Source organism: Poecilia reticulata, chromosome 6 (genome assembly GCF_904066995.2).
Source record: "Poecilia reticulata chromosome 6, P_reticulata-male-v2, whole genome shotgun sequence".
NCBI lineage: Eukaryota > Metazoa > Chordata > Actinopteri > Cyprinodontiformes > Poeciliidae > Poecilia > Poecilia reticulata.
In genome coordinates, this window is record NC_088835.1 from 10,473,604 (window position 1) to 10,488,098 (window position 14,495).

Consider the following 14,495-nt stretch of genomic DNA (forward strand, 5'->3'; position numbering starts at 1 on the left):
AGCACGACCCACATATTGAGGCCTTGGTCCTCATGACGGTTTCGCAGGTTCGATTCTGGCCTGGCGACATTTGCCGCATGTCTTCCCCCTCTCTCATTACCCTGTTTCCTGTCGAACTACTTTCAAATAAAGGCCACTAGAGCCAAGAAAACCCTATAAAAAAATTTATTCTGTGTCAGTATTTTATATTATTTAGAAGCTAAATTTGGAGTTCTCATTTACTGTCAAACAGAATTTGTAATAAGAAAAAAAAAAAAAAAAAATTCCGGGCTGCACAGTGGCACAGTTGGTAGAGCTGATGCCTTGCAGCAAGAAGGTTCTGGGTTCGATTCCCGGCCTGGGGTCTTTCTGCATGGAGCTTGCATGTTCTCCCTGTGCATGCGTGGGTTTTCTCCGGGTACTCTGGTTTCCTCCCACAGTCCAAAAACATGACTGTCAGGTTAATTGGTCTCTCTAAATTGCCCCTAGGTGTGAGTGTGTGTGTCCATGGTTGTTTGTCCTGTGTGTCTCTGTGTTGCCCTGCAACAGACTGGCGACTTGTCCAGGGTGAACCCCGCCTCTCGCCCGGAACGTTAGCTGGAGATAGGCACCAGCAACCCTCCCGACCCCACTGAGGGACAAGGGTGCAAGAAAATGGATGGATAATAAAAATTCCAAGTATCGAATAGAGTTATGATCATTTTATTTTAATCTGATTAATATTGAAATCTGTCCAGCAGAGGGCGTCATGGTCCCTGTTTCTCCTCCCTCTCTCTCTCTCTCTCTCTCTCTCTCTCTCTCTCCATCTCTCTCTCTGTCTCTCTCTCTCTCTCTCCCCCCGTTCAGCGGTGTGAGCTCCCAGCCCGCTGAAGGAGCGTCTGTTGAGCTTGTGAAGCAGGGCAGCTCATCCACCTGTGCCGCGGATGCTGCAGCCGGAGCGGACCTGGCGTTACATGGCGTAGTTTCTGCATCGCTTACTTCTTGTCTCTCCTGAGGATTTGTATTATTATCATTTCTTTTTTTGTTACCTTTTGTCTTTCCTCCTCTGGCGTATGAAAGAGGCATCTAAAGTTGTGATGATGCCTCCGCTCGGCGTTTGGGATTTGTAACAGCCTCATGTGCAAGGGTGATATCCTGTCAGCCTGTGATTTAACGACACGGTCCTTTGGACGCGGATAAAAACATGGACTAAACCTTCGCTTCAACACAGTCAATATGGGATTGATACAGCTATTTCTGGTTCTTTGCTTATTTTGCACCTCCTCAGGTAGGACGCCTCTGCAACCTCTTGCAACATGTAGCTTTTCAGGATATATGCATCCTGCGTAATCTGCATCCAGAAAATCTTGCTGAAGTTTGTCAAAATTCAATTTATTGGATATTATTGTGCAAAAAAAAAAACAGGTACTATTATGAAGGATTTTCACCATCCAGCTAACAACCTCAGTAACAATCTTCTTTGTTTGGAAATAAGTTGTAGGTTTTGGGGTTGACCCTGCCCTGCGCATCAGCGTCTTTGATGAACTAACACTTGGAGACGGAGGCTTTGATGGAGTTACTCAGGTCCAGGGCTTCCACAGCGAGTCTAGAGCGTTCCATTTTCAAGGTACTTGAAACACACTTCCTGCTGCATGTTTCTATCTGGTTATAGAACTAAAATACAATAAATAAAAACACATGCATGATCTGGGGCCCTTCTGTGAAACAACAGAAGGGCCCCAGTCCTGTGCCTTTCAGGACTGGGCATAGTACAGCCCTGAGATACTTAAGTTGGATTTTTCTGTCAGATAATCTGGGGATATTATACTTCGATATGTAGCTGCATCGTGCTGGATTATTTGCTTTGTCCGCAGCAGGAATGATCTTGTGAGACAGTCCCATCTGCCTCTTTGTGGGACTTTCAAGACCAACATAATGCAGCCCTAAAATCCTGAAATTTGACCCATGTAGATTTTTCCTTACAGGTCTGCCAGTGATGCCTCAAATATCATCATATGCCGATATCTATATAACATCACATACAGAGTAAACATACACCACAGTTGATAGATTTTTTTCTGTAACACGAATGAGCTCAGGAGGGGGTCCCACCTGCCAGAACAATAGGCAGTACTAGGTCATGAAACAGTGGGGTGTCCAGGGCAAAGCAAGAAAGGGGGGATTGTGCAAAGAGTATGTTAATCTTGATCATGTTATGTGAAGGTAAAGATACAATATGTAGATCTGAAAAGATATGTCTTGAATTCACTGGTGATTCTCTGGAAGGCTTTCTGGAAGTAAGTCATCCGTCGTCCGTTTCCAGTCGGGAATGCCTTTGTTAGTTGGGCAAAACTGGAGTTGCCAGAGCCGCATTTGCTCTACATTTAGAGTTTTTAATTCCATCCACACCCGTGTCACGTCTTCACAACCCACTGTGATCCAATGTGATTGCTGCCGACAAACCTAATCACAAGGACAGAGATAACTTGGAAGCCGAGGCAAAACTGAACATCTCCTGACGTTTTAAAGGGATTGTTGTTGTCCTGGAGCCAGGGAAGCAGCGCTGATCAGCTGCCAAGCGCGTCTCTTCGCTGATATCTTCTCATCTCCCAGCACCCCCGTTGAGGCGGCGTTGCGTTGCCGTGCTGCTGCGGCGGCAGCTCCGGCATCCTTGCGAAGGCGTGTTATTTGATGTCTTCTGTGTAGATGACACTCAAAAGGTGCGCTCTACACCCAGGCAGAGAGTCGGAGAGGGCTAAGAAAGAAAGGGAGTTAAACATAGATGCTTATTGAAAGAATCTCCCACTGCTTTTTTTTTTTTTTAACCAATGAAATAAAAATAAAGCACAAACTGTACTTCGTCTGGCACCTTTCCGTCTCTTTTTACCTCCACTGAGCACACGCAGTCAGGTAGAGCGGATGGTTTGTGTGTGTTATTTATGGCAGAGCTCGCCTCCATCCTTCATTCAGGATGTCTGTGTAAAGTCGGTGGTGCTGATGCTGCTGGGTGAGGAAGAAGAGGAGGAGTAGAGGAGTTGGGGAGGGATGCGAGGCAGAGCAAACCTGGGCCTCTGCTTGTTTGTTATCAGAAGCAGACAGCGAGAGGCTCATTCGGCAGAGATGCAGAGTCGGGGATGATGAGAGGGGAAAAGCAGGGTAGGCTGTCTGCCAGCTGTTTGATAGACTGTGTTGATACCTCGCGTATGGACCCGCTTGGCTGGCCGGGACCGGCCGAGAGGGCCCCCACAGTGACATTCCGACGCTCATTAGATAGCAGGCAGAACATATCCATGGCTGTCCTCTCCACCGCCTGCCTGCCTGCTGCCAGGGGGGGGGGAGGCTGTGTCTCTGTGTGGCTGGGTGGAGGCAGGAGGACAAGTCTTATTCTTCATATCGAAATGTAGAGCGAATATATGCATATTTGTGATACTCTGGATCTTTGTCAAAGTAGGGTTTTATTTGTGCGAGAGTAAGGAAGAAGACGGCTGTGAGCATTGGAAAGGTTTGGTGGGGGTGGGGGGCTGTTGGTGCTGAGGTTTTGTTTTTTGAAGGGAGCTGTCAGTGCTACATTGCATGGCATTAGGAGTCCTCAGAGATAGAGGCGGGGGAGAAAAGCCCCCCCAGGCCATGCTTCTCTAATGTCCCGATTCCAGGTGATGCTCAGATACAAATGATCACATCAACCCTCCTCCCACACAGTTTTCAGGATCCACATTATTGCTCTGTAGGAGCAACAATAACGAAAAGAAAGGAGGGAGGAGAGGGGAAAGGGATGGGGGGGCCACACCCAGAAGCACTCCCCTCCCCCAGCAAACGCCCAACCTGTGTGGATGGATCAAACTCATTTGAAGTGCAAACAGCACAATTTAAAAGCATCCTTTGAGCCGTGGCGCTGGGCTCGCTGTAATTGCAGCAGTGTGTGTGTGTGTGTGTGTGTTTGTGGCTTGTGAATATGAATCCTGTCAGTCTCTGAAGCAGCGATTTTTACACCGACTGAACACCAACAGTGAGATGTTTCTGTGTTTGTTGTGCTTATGATGTCGCTGACTGCAGTGACAGTTAAGTGCAACAGGACGGAAGAGGCTCATTTATTATACAGCCGTGCTGTGTATGTGTGTGTGCGGGTGTGCGTGTGTGTGTGTATGCGTGTGTGTGTGTGTATGCGTGTGTGTGTTCATGTGAAAAGCAGTAAGAGTGTGGTTCATCCTTACAATGTTGACATTGTGTGGAAGCGCATGGGAAGGATTCAGACTTTCTGTTTGAATATATCTGAGTTGGTTCGGAGCTTTAAAGTGGTAATCCTCTCGGTAAACACTAAATCAAGGCTCTTTTTCACACGCTACTATTCTTCTTCAAAGATAAACAACCTGTTGTTTGTGTTACTACCATTAAATGAACCATGAAACAGTCCAGTGAGAAAACCGCCATGGTTGTTTTGTATAATATTGCAACACATTGCGATGCTGGCTTTGTTGGCACCATCAAGAGAGTACGGCGAGAGCCTTTCAGTGAACGGTAATGCGTGTTGGACCTGTGGCATGCTGGGAAATCTGAAAGAGTGTTGCTCATTTGGTGGCTCTTTTGACTCCTGAGGCAGATAAACCGTGGACCTGCACACATTTAAAACCTTAATTTTATTCTATTTCGATTTTACTTAAGAGAGACGTATAGAAATAAACTGATACATGGTTTTCAACGTTTTCATTTATTTATCTATTAGAGGTGAAAAACAATATTAGGGCTGCAATGATTAATCATGTTTAATCGATTATTGAAATAATCATGAACTAATTTAGTAATTGATGAATTGCTAATTGAAGTGTGCATACAAAAATAAGCTATTTGGTGCAGGAAACAACAGTCAAGGCAGTAATTAAGCTAGAGCTAAACAAAATATTTACATTTTGCATTTCAAATAAAATGCAAAATGTAAACATATTCTAAAATATATTTTCAGTGGTCTAAGAAAAAAATCTATTAACCAGAGCATCTTTTTCCAAGTGTTTGTTGCTTTGCCGCCATGGTTTATGGCAGGATTTCTTCTGACTTTCTTTCAGTTTTGTAGAGTTTTCGACTAATAGTTTCAGCCGACTCTCCCACCTGAGCTGCGAATTTCTGCAGCCCCTCCAGTGTTGCTGCTTCTCTGATTAAAGCTCCCCTGTCGTTTTGGATAGATTACCACGTCTAAGTTAGTTAGGTTAACACATTAAAAGCTGATTAACTAACCAGCTGAGCGCTTCACTACTCTGTTTCTTAAGGTAATGTTCTTCACAAAACCAGCTGGATTTATACTGAGATTATTTCACACACAGCTTGACTTTATCGATCAATATTATCTATTTACTACATGTATGTTTCACGGATACAACTTGGTGCAGTGAGTGCGTTTGATTTTTAGTACAGTAGATAAAAAAGTAGAATATTCACTAATTTCTCAAAGCTCTTCAGCTTTTAATTAACGGTAGTTGAAACTGACGTGTCTTTAGTGGCATCATTAAAATTACTCACAACTATTCCAATTAAAAACCAAACTGCAAAAAAAAAATAATAATAATAATTGCAGCCAAAAGTGCTTTGACCTTTTGCGACTAATAATGAAGAGTTAATTGATGTTAAGTTCTGCAGGAGCAGCCTGTTGAAGCTAAAGGGTTATTTCGAGCCGTCTCTTCATCGTGCCCTTGTGGTGCTGACTACAGAGAGAGTTAGACTTTTCTAAGATGGTGGGAAACAAATTTCAAAGTTAAACTTAAGCTTTTAAGGATGGAGTCGAGTAGATCAGTGGGATTTTTTTTCTTTAGTTTAAGTCGCCTTAGTGGGAAATTCCCTCTTTTTACTTTTACAGAAACATTCACTGGCTACACCACTGTAGAGAGATGAGAAAAGAAAAAAAAAATTCTATACTAATATTCCATATGTATATATTTAAACAACATTTCATTAGGAAATAATGTCTAAATGGGAAAAAAAAAATCTGCAATCAGCAATCAAACCATTATCATTTTAATCTTTGGTGATGAGTTTTGAGTCTTAAAGGTAGTAAGCCCTCATTGCCATCACCCTAATCTTTAAAAAGCCTCTACGTATCTACAGCAGATTCAAGTTGGGATTCTGTCCAAAACGTTAACACTACTTCCAGTCAGAGGAAACATTTTGGTAAAAAATAAAACCAATTACTTAATCTATCAGATGCATGAATTTTAGGCTGAAGTCTGCTGATAAAATTTGCACTAACATTTCACCTTTCACCATAAAATGCTTCGCAGTCACGAGGTGTCCGACGTGTGTTTGAATGTAAAATGTAACTAAAGACAGTTCATTTTATTTAAACAAAATAAGATAAAAATGTGCAAGTTGTAGAGAAACACATTTTATTGCAACTTTTTTTTTCCGTTACATGTTTATTTTCCTGATTTCAAAGACCTAAACATCTACATGTTTACATCCTGAGGCAAGTTTGAGAGAGCCGCCCGCCCTCGATTACAACTGCCGAGCTGAATTCGAACACAGTTTTCTCGTCTCTTCAACATAGTGCTCTACTCTGTCGCATTGCACTCCCCCGCACCAAAAAAAAAAAAAAGTTAGCCAATCTCTCCAATCTTATGACTGACATTATCCCCAACTCCCTGTGGTCAAAGTCATCTTTGCTTGCTGACTTCTGAGGCAAAGCCGATCCACACAGGAGAGCGAGTGACCATGGAGAGAAAGTGATTTCTTTTCCCTCGGGGCAGTTATACAGTTGGGCGGCTGGAATGCTGTCATTAGCTCTGTGTATGTGTGAATGTCAGACGGGCAGACACTGAAGAGGCGATCTGAGAATTGGGGAGAAATTGCTGGCCGAAGCAGTCCTAGAGGTGCCCTTCGTTCGGTTTATTTGTTCCAGAAGAGTGAAGCCTTGGGAGGGCGGTGTGGTGGTGGGGGGAGGTGGGCTTCAGAAAATGCAGATTGCCTGTTGGACGGACTTGGACTGAGTTATGGCTACGCTTGAATCAAAGCCCCTAAAGTTGACTGAACTTGGTCAAAATCGTTCTTATCTTGAAGAGTTGCACCGATCCAGTTTTAAATAACCAATGCCCATTTTAGTTTTTCCTTTATGTCTGATCACCTGCTTTCGTGATTTTTGTTTGAAGGTTTATAATTCATAAACTGTTCTGTGTAACCTTATTTTGCTTAGCAATTAAATGTAACAATGACCACTGAAAATCTACTGCTGTATAACTTTGTGAAGACAGTAGCTTTCAATCTAAAAGAAAAATGGAGGAATTATATGGTTATCCCCATTTATGCATCAAAGCTTATGTCTAGAACCTTTTTCTTTTTTGTAATCTAAAACTAAACAAAGTGAATCAAAAGGCATGTTGATTGTTGATGAGTTTGCAGGCAGAAAAACAAGTGATTTTTTTTTTTTTAGTATTGGACCTAAAGATCTTTAGCACGAGCAGATTAGGGGAAATTGGCTGATTTTGGTCATTGGCTGATTGATTTGTGCATTGCTTATATTTTATTAATCTTTTGATGTAGTTTTGCATTGGAGGCGCAAAGTAGCTGGAGTTTTGGTAACATTTTATTTGAATGGGGTGAATAAGACTGACATGACACAGTCATAAACATGACATAACTCCTGTTGTGAACATAAAAAAGCCTTCATGAATATTTATGACTGTTGTCATAAAGCGTCATTCAGTAAATTATGACACTTTTAATACAAAGTTGACATTATTGAAAATGTCTTTGTTATGACAACTTGACATTAACCAAGAAATCATTACTGATATAAATTTGTTATAAAAGTATTACTGAGCCAGTCAAAAAGAGCATCGGTCATTTCATTGCTAATGTTTTGTTAAACTCAGAACCACTAGCATGGTTTACGCTAGGTTCTGTGCTACTGTCAGAAAAGCTCCGCCTTGTCTAGGAAAGATTAAATCATCATTTTCAGCTTTTGCTCTGAAAATCTTAGTTAATTCCAGCCTACTGTTTTTCCCCTCACTTTTGAGCTCTTCTCTAAAACATATTTGACAATCGTTATCGTTTCCCGTTGTCGCTCCTTTCACTGCAGTGCTGTTGGTCTGAAGCTTGGTTGTTTTTCTTTCTTTCTAACGTGCACACCAGGCTTCTCCCGTTGAGTTATTTCTCAACACTGCCGCCTATAAATATCTTGACTATTTTGTCAGAAACCATCTTGCAAGTACTGTCACGCTATGCTCTTATGCACTGCAAATGTTATGCTGGCAAATAATTCACTGTTAAAGTTTCCCTGCAGCATCAGTACAAATTGAATTCAGGATGACCCGGTAATTCTGACCAGAACTCCATTCAGCATTTCAATAATAGTTTTTGTCTGGATGTGAGTCCATATGAGCTGAAACCCTCCTCGCTGCATTGTTCTCTTCCTTTATGTTGACTCTGTAGTTGCAGGGCGGTGAAAAAGTTCCCTTTTATTGCACATCTTTCCAGTCGGCACCTGTTTATCTCCAGGCATGCACTTGCAGCAGCGTGTGTGAGCTTTGACAGTAATGAAAGCTTTTGTGTTTGCTGCGACTTGGAGGTTTTATCGTCGCCGTGAATCCCCCTGCAAGATTTTCTCCTGGCTTTGGCGTGTTCCTGTGCATCCGGCAGATAAAATATCTCACTCGGAACAAGTTCAGTTCTTCCTTTTAATAGAAAACATCCATCCTGGGAAAATAGTGTGGCTTCAGATGCTTTTAGGGCAGTGATGTCTTCCTTCCACGTCTGATTTCAACAGCGTATGTAATGCAGAATAGTCTTGGCTTTGGGTTTTTAATCTCATCTCATGGCTCACCCGGTCTTCACTGGTGGAGAGATAGCTTATTAGCAAAAATGCAGTGGGAAAGCTGTAGGAGGTGTTGCTTTGTTCTGGGAAACCACTAGGTGACTGAGAGCGAAAGTCCTCATTATTCGCCTACAAAAGTAGCGGCAAGCTAGCAAGACTGTTTTAAGCAACATATCTCCTAGTAGAGGAAGAAATATGAGACATAATATACGACCGAGGTGAACTTCTGCTTCTCCAAACAAGCATCGGAGATACCCCTAGTCTTACACAAGTGTAGATTTATGCATAAACCTTTTGACATGAATTATTGCGACCACATCGGGATGATAATGCGACAAACCAATACAAAGTCACACTTGTTTGTGAAGTGGAAATAAAATGATACAATTACACCTTGGGTTTGTCTCTTCCAGCTTTGAATTGTTTGTTTGTTACTCTTTGCACAATAGCTCAGTTGAACTGAATATAAAAAAAAAATTAAACAAAATAAATTGGTGAACCACAATTTTAAAGTGTTGATTTTCTCTTGGATTCATGTTCGGCCTTTGACTGGTCCATTAACACGTAAATGTGCTTGAATCTAAACCACCCATGGCTTGTTTGCTGTTTTAACTTCCTGGTTTGATGCAAACCGCAAACAGGGCCTCTTGTGTCTCTCTTTCATAAATGTGTCTTTCCTAAAGAACAGATTCGTGGAGTGCTGAGAAGCAGTGGTCATCGACAGATTATCCCACTTGAGCCGTGGGTCGCTGCGGCTCCTCCAAATTTTTCCAAGGGCCTCTTGGCTGCTTCCCTGATCAATATGCTACTTTCTCAGCCTGTCAGTTTAGTTGGACAGCCATCTCTTGCTAGGTCTGCAGTTGTCTTCCTTTTCCCATTTTTGTATGACCATTTAGTACCTGACCCTTATTAAGGTCCTCCATGACCTCCAGGGAGGTCACACCTCTGATGTCCGATGTGTTCATGATGGCATTTCTCCTCTAAATTTCTCTCACAAACCCCTGAGCCCTTTGCAAAAGGACTTTAGATATTTTCAGATTCAATTTTATGCAAGGAGAGTATTTAGTGAAACAAATTTAAAAATAAAGGAAGCTAAAGGAGTACGACTACTACTTTTGTTTTCGAAATATGCGATTGAGATTGGGATTTGTGGCCAGCTGATAGAACTCCAGTCGACCAACGTATAAAATAAATCACGAGAATTACAATTTAAATGCTGAGATCAGAATCTGCTGCACTGAATCATCCTTTTATAGCTGCTTTGTGTCAGGGTTTCACATCCGGGTGGTCGTTAGGAGCAGGTGGCTGTCCTGTCCGGGCGCCTGCCAATACATAATCGACCAAAGGCCTTGTCAGCGGGGCTGCATTGATTTGGCAACAAGGAAACGCTGACTGGCTCATCGCAGCTCTAAACGCGCATTTATGTATGTTTTTCAGAATGCAGGGACGTCGGCTGCTTCTCTTGTCTCAATCTTAAGCGCTTTTCAGCCGCATGTAGATTACTCTTACCACAGCAGCGAAACGAGAGCCGACCTCAACCCTGTAATCCACTAACGCGCCATTTGACGCAGCCCCTCGCCCTAAACGTGTAAAAGATGGTGATGAAAGTCAGACGCGTGTGGGTGAAATGTTCCTGGTTGCCAAATCGTGGATGAGCCCAGTGTTGGAGGTACCCTGGTCTTCACCATCCCCCCCCCCCGTCTGTCCGACCCGCCCTGACACCTGCTCCCACTGTGATTATTTTGCTCAAGATTAAGACGTCATGGTACTCACTGTTCAGTCTGCCGCCTGGCTAAAAAACCAAACCAAACAAAACAAAACAAAAAAAAAACAAGATAAGGAAACCTATTTATAGCCTCGGATAAAATAATGTCCATTAATCTCAGATTATTTCCAACAGTACCATTTGGATTTGGTTGCTAAGCAGGATCTGCAGATTGCGGCAGATTAACGCTGGGCAGAACTCTTTTTGCCGTCATTGGACCATCTGTCCCACGTTAGCCAATGGCAAAGATCATGTCTGTTGATGTGAAATGCATGACGCGTTTCCTGCCGAGAGCCTTCGAAGAAGCACAAACGTAGAGAAAATTGGACAGAATAGCAATTAAGCATTAAAAAAAGGGGAAAACGCCGAAGTATGCCAGCGGAATATTAAAATCCAAGTCATACTTTATTCTTTCCGATATACGTGTTCATTATTCCCTGTATTTCGACTCCATGGCTGGCCCCGGCTTCCAGCCTTGCGTTGCGTCGGGTTAATTGGCAACTCCCACCAGCTTGAAGTAATCTATATACGCTGAAGAAAAGCTGCCACAGCGTCCTGGAGTGCTCGAGTGTGCCAGGGTTAGCTTGCTCGCTTCCCATAGCTGGAAGTGCGCCCTTTGATGTGATTACTTCTGAGAAACGTCATCATTTATGGATGCCTCCATTAAAGTTGCACAAAGTTTTGTTGGAAAAGGAGAAAAGGGGGCACGTGGCTGGGAGAAGGGCGTACGAACGAGTGACACACAACCGGCAAAAAGTTATCTCCTGCAGTGTTATTAGCATTTCACTTCTTCTCCTAAAGTTACCTGGCTTCATGTGTCAGGTCTTACAAATAACCGCGGAGGGAGTCGATAGCTGGGAAGAACGACTTGCGCTATTGGAGAGGATATTCTGACAGACCATCTTCACACTGGTTGTAAGAGAAACTGATGTGTATAAAAAAAAGGCCTGAGCAACTCAAGCCAAGGTCAAGTGGATCGTGGCCGTCGACGTGCCAGAGCATCGCTAAAATGGCAAAGCTTGCAAAAACAATTGCTGTCCAGGAATAGTGAGTGCATTTCTCACTAAGGCTCTCATTTATCACAGGTGAACACAGCAGAACAACGGGTGTGTGGACATTTTTACTCTCATTTTCGGATGCATGTAAATGTGGGATACACTCAGATCCCGAAGCGGCTCTTAAATTGTCTGCAAGTTTATGTTATTGCGGACCTGAGGAGCAAAGAAAATGAAGCTTTGTTGGGTGATTTACAAATCCATTCTGGTGCTAAATGATGTCTAGCAGCGCAACGTTTCAAGCTAATCTTTTTTCAGTGGGGTATATTTCTTGTATTTCTTCTTCTATCGGTTCACCTTGGATGTTTCAGAGGCTGATTGCACAAACGTGCCACAAACTATGCAGAGTTCTCTAGGAGAATTATATAATCGAGAATTATATGAACGGGCAAAATTTATTCCAATGTTTATAGAAGTTTAACAACTTCTGTCATAGTTCTTGGTATCGAATTTCTTGACTTATTCAACTTTAAAATCATCAGTGCACATGTAAAATTTAAAAAGCTTGCTCGTTCATCTTGTGGCACTGTCTCTTCATATCATCATCATCATCATCATCATCATCTTCACAGAGATCACTTCTGGATACACGACCTAAGAAATTTCACTTTGCTCACCTCGTCCAATAAAATAATAAAATGATGGGAAATTTAGCTTCTGATCATATCTTAAGTCGTAGCGACACTAAGGAACAACAACACTGATTTTCTTCAGGGTTAAGCCAATTGTCAGACTTTGTTACTAGCAGTCACTTAGCGCTTACAATAATTCAGCGTGACTGGGACGTACAAGCTGAAAAGTTCAGAATAATATACTGCAACTTGGCTGACTCCCTTAAATACAGTAAAAACAAAAGGCGTAGATATTTATATAATAGGATATATTTTCTGAAATGGGGAATATTTCAGCTCTGAATCATTAAAAAGTAATACTAAAACTTTGAACAGCATGTTCCATTAGCTAAAGAAATGAATTTAAAAAAAAGTATGTGACATTTGCTTGTCCTGCATATCTCTGCTCGATATTCTGCTGGACAGAAGGGTCTAGTTTGATGCTTTGCAGAGTAATGAACTGATATGAGTTTGAGTCTGAGTCAGATGGACTTTATCTGTGACTTTTCTCTGAGGCAAACTCTTAAAATATCAAATTAACACGCAAAATTTGCAGAGACTATGTTTGTGTTTCAGGTTTTTTAGGTTTTTTTTTTTATCAGGAATCTTCTGTTGTGATACGATCACTTCCTGAAAAAGATTTTAAGTTTAAGTCCTAATTTTTTTCCAGCAATAAACACTGCGTGTCATGGATCACATGTGGGGCTATCCTTTGTTTTCCTATCTAAAAACAACGTGTTGATTAACGAAGTCCAGTGTGCGAACAGATCAGCGTTGCAGCTCTACAAGATGTTAGAAAAAGATTGGAGAAAGTCTGGTAAACCTGAAGCAACAAAAGAATTAAAGCTGCTATTTACTATTATAATTTTTATCTTTTCTAAAAATGTGTCGCTAAACTATTTGTAAAGGAACTATACAGTATATATATTAAAAAAATCAGCTGCTACGAAAGCCTCATGGGAAGAGCTGTGCTGCTTGGTCTTATCAATCACAGAGCTAGTTTCATTCAGCAACTTCCTGATTTACAAAGGTCAACACACACCTGCCTTACTTGGTTGCCATATTTTCTAGTCTTCATCATTTTAAAGAGAAATGACCCAGTACTTATTAAAGATTAATCTCTTTAAATTTGTCACTTTTTAAATTTTTTAAGTTTTTGTTTTATCTTTCTGTTCTCACTCCAGGAACCTCCAGGGAGGTAAAAGCTCCTGCTGCGGTTTCTAAACGGATGGTCCAGAAGCTTAAAGGCAAGAATGAGTTCACTGTGCTGGCGACCCTCAAGCAGGATCATCTCAACTCAGGAGTCATTCTCTCCATCCATCATTCGGAGCACAGGTAAAAACCAACTAGCTTTTTTATCTCTCGCAGTTTGATTTCGATGCAGGAATACATAAGAACAGCTTTGTAAATCTTTTCAGATGTGTGTGAGCGTTAATTAATTATGTATATTTGGAGCTGTAAAGTAGGGTTTCACCCATTCTAGTTGAAAGCACATATACCGTATTTTCCGCACTATAGGGCGCACCTAAAAACCTTCAATTTCCTCAAAAACCGACAGTGCGCCTTGTAATCCGGTGCGCCTTTTATATGGACCAATATTGAGCCACAACAGGTCTAGCAACTACGGTAAGCAGCCGCCGACTTCATTTTCCCCCGTAGAAGAAGTGCGTGGTGCATGCTGGGATAGTTGTCAGAACTCTGGTTTGTTAATAAAGTTTGATAATACATGTAAAGAGAGGGGGGGACTGAGAACACACTCCTAACTTGGGTGGCTGTGTGGATCTTGCTTCAGGAGGGTCTGGTGCACTTAAGAAAAGATGCATTACATGTGATCAAAAAGAGCTTAGTGAGGTAGATGATTGAACAGTAGCCAAAATGCGACATACTTGTGATAAATTCAACTAATTGACCGTAATTGCAGTTGCATTCAAAATGTAAAACATCTCATTTAGTCATATCAACAGGCTGAATGTCTGCAATCAGTTAGCATCTACGTGTTTCACACACTAGCTAAACAAACGCAGCAGCTCCATTTAAATGCTGATGTATTCGTCATCGTCCACAGACGCTGCAAGCACGGAGTTTGTAATCGCGAGCCGCAGACCCTGTCTGCACCCGGTATGCTAATGCTTCTATTAGTTTGTGCTAGCTGAGCCGTTGGACGATCAGAACAGCAATCTGACTTTCACATAATGCACTGATTGAACAGTTTGTACATTAAAGTCAGTCCTGAGCAAAGAGCTCCCAGGGATGTTAATGACTTTCCCCCACCGCTGATTAGCTTTCCCGGCCGCTCAGATTCTACAAAGCAGCGC

The 14,495-nt window shown here is 42.1% G+C and overlaps 1 protein-coding gene across 1 annotated transcript in view; it reads left to right on the plus strand.

The window, feature by feature from the left end:
* The first annotated feature begins 846 nt into the window (after positions 1 to 846).
* nell2a (neural EGFL like 2a) overlaps positions 847 to 14,495 on the plus strand; it is a 95,658-nt gene continuing 82,009 nt past the window's right edge. The window contains exons 1-3 of the mRNA XM_081607860.1: positions 847 to 1,246; positions 1,454 to 1,585; positions 13,365 to 13,515. Coding sequence (XP_081463986.1) covers positions 1,195 to 1,246; positions 1,454 to 1,585; positions 13,365 to 13,515 — 335 coding nt within the window. The 5' untranslated portion in view covers positions 847 to 1,194. The remainder of the gene's footprint in view (positions 1,247 to 1,453; positions 1,586 to 13,364; positions 13,516 to 14,495) is intronic.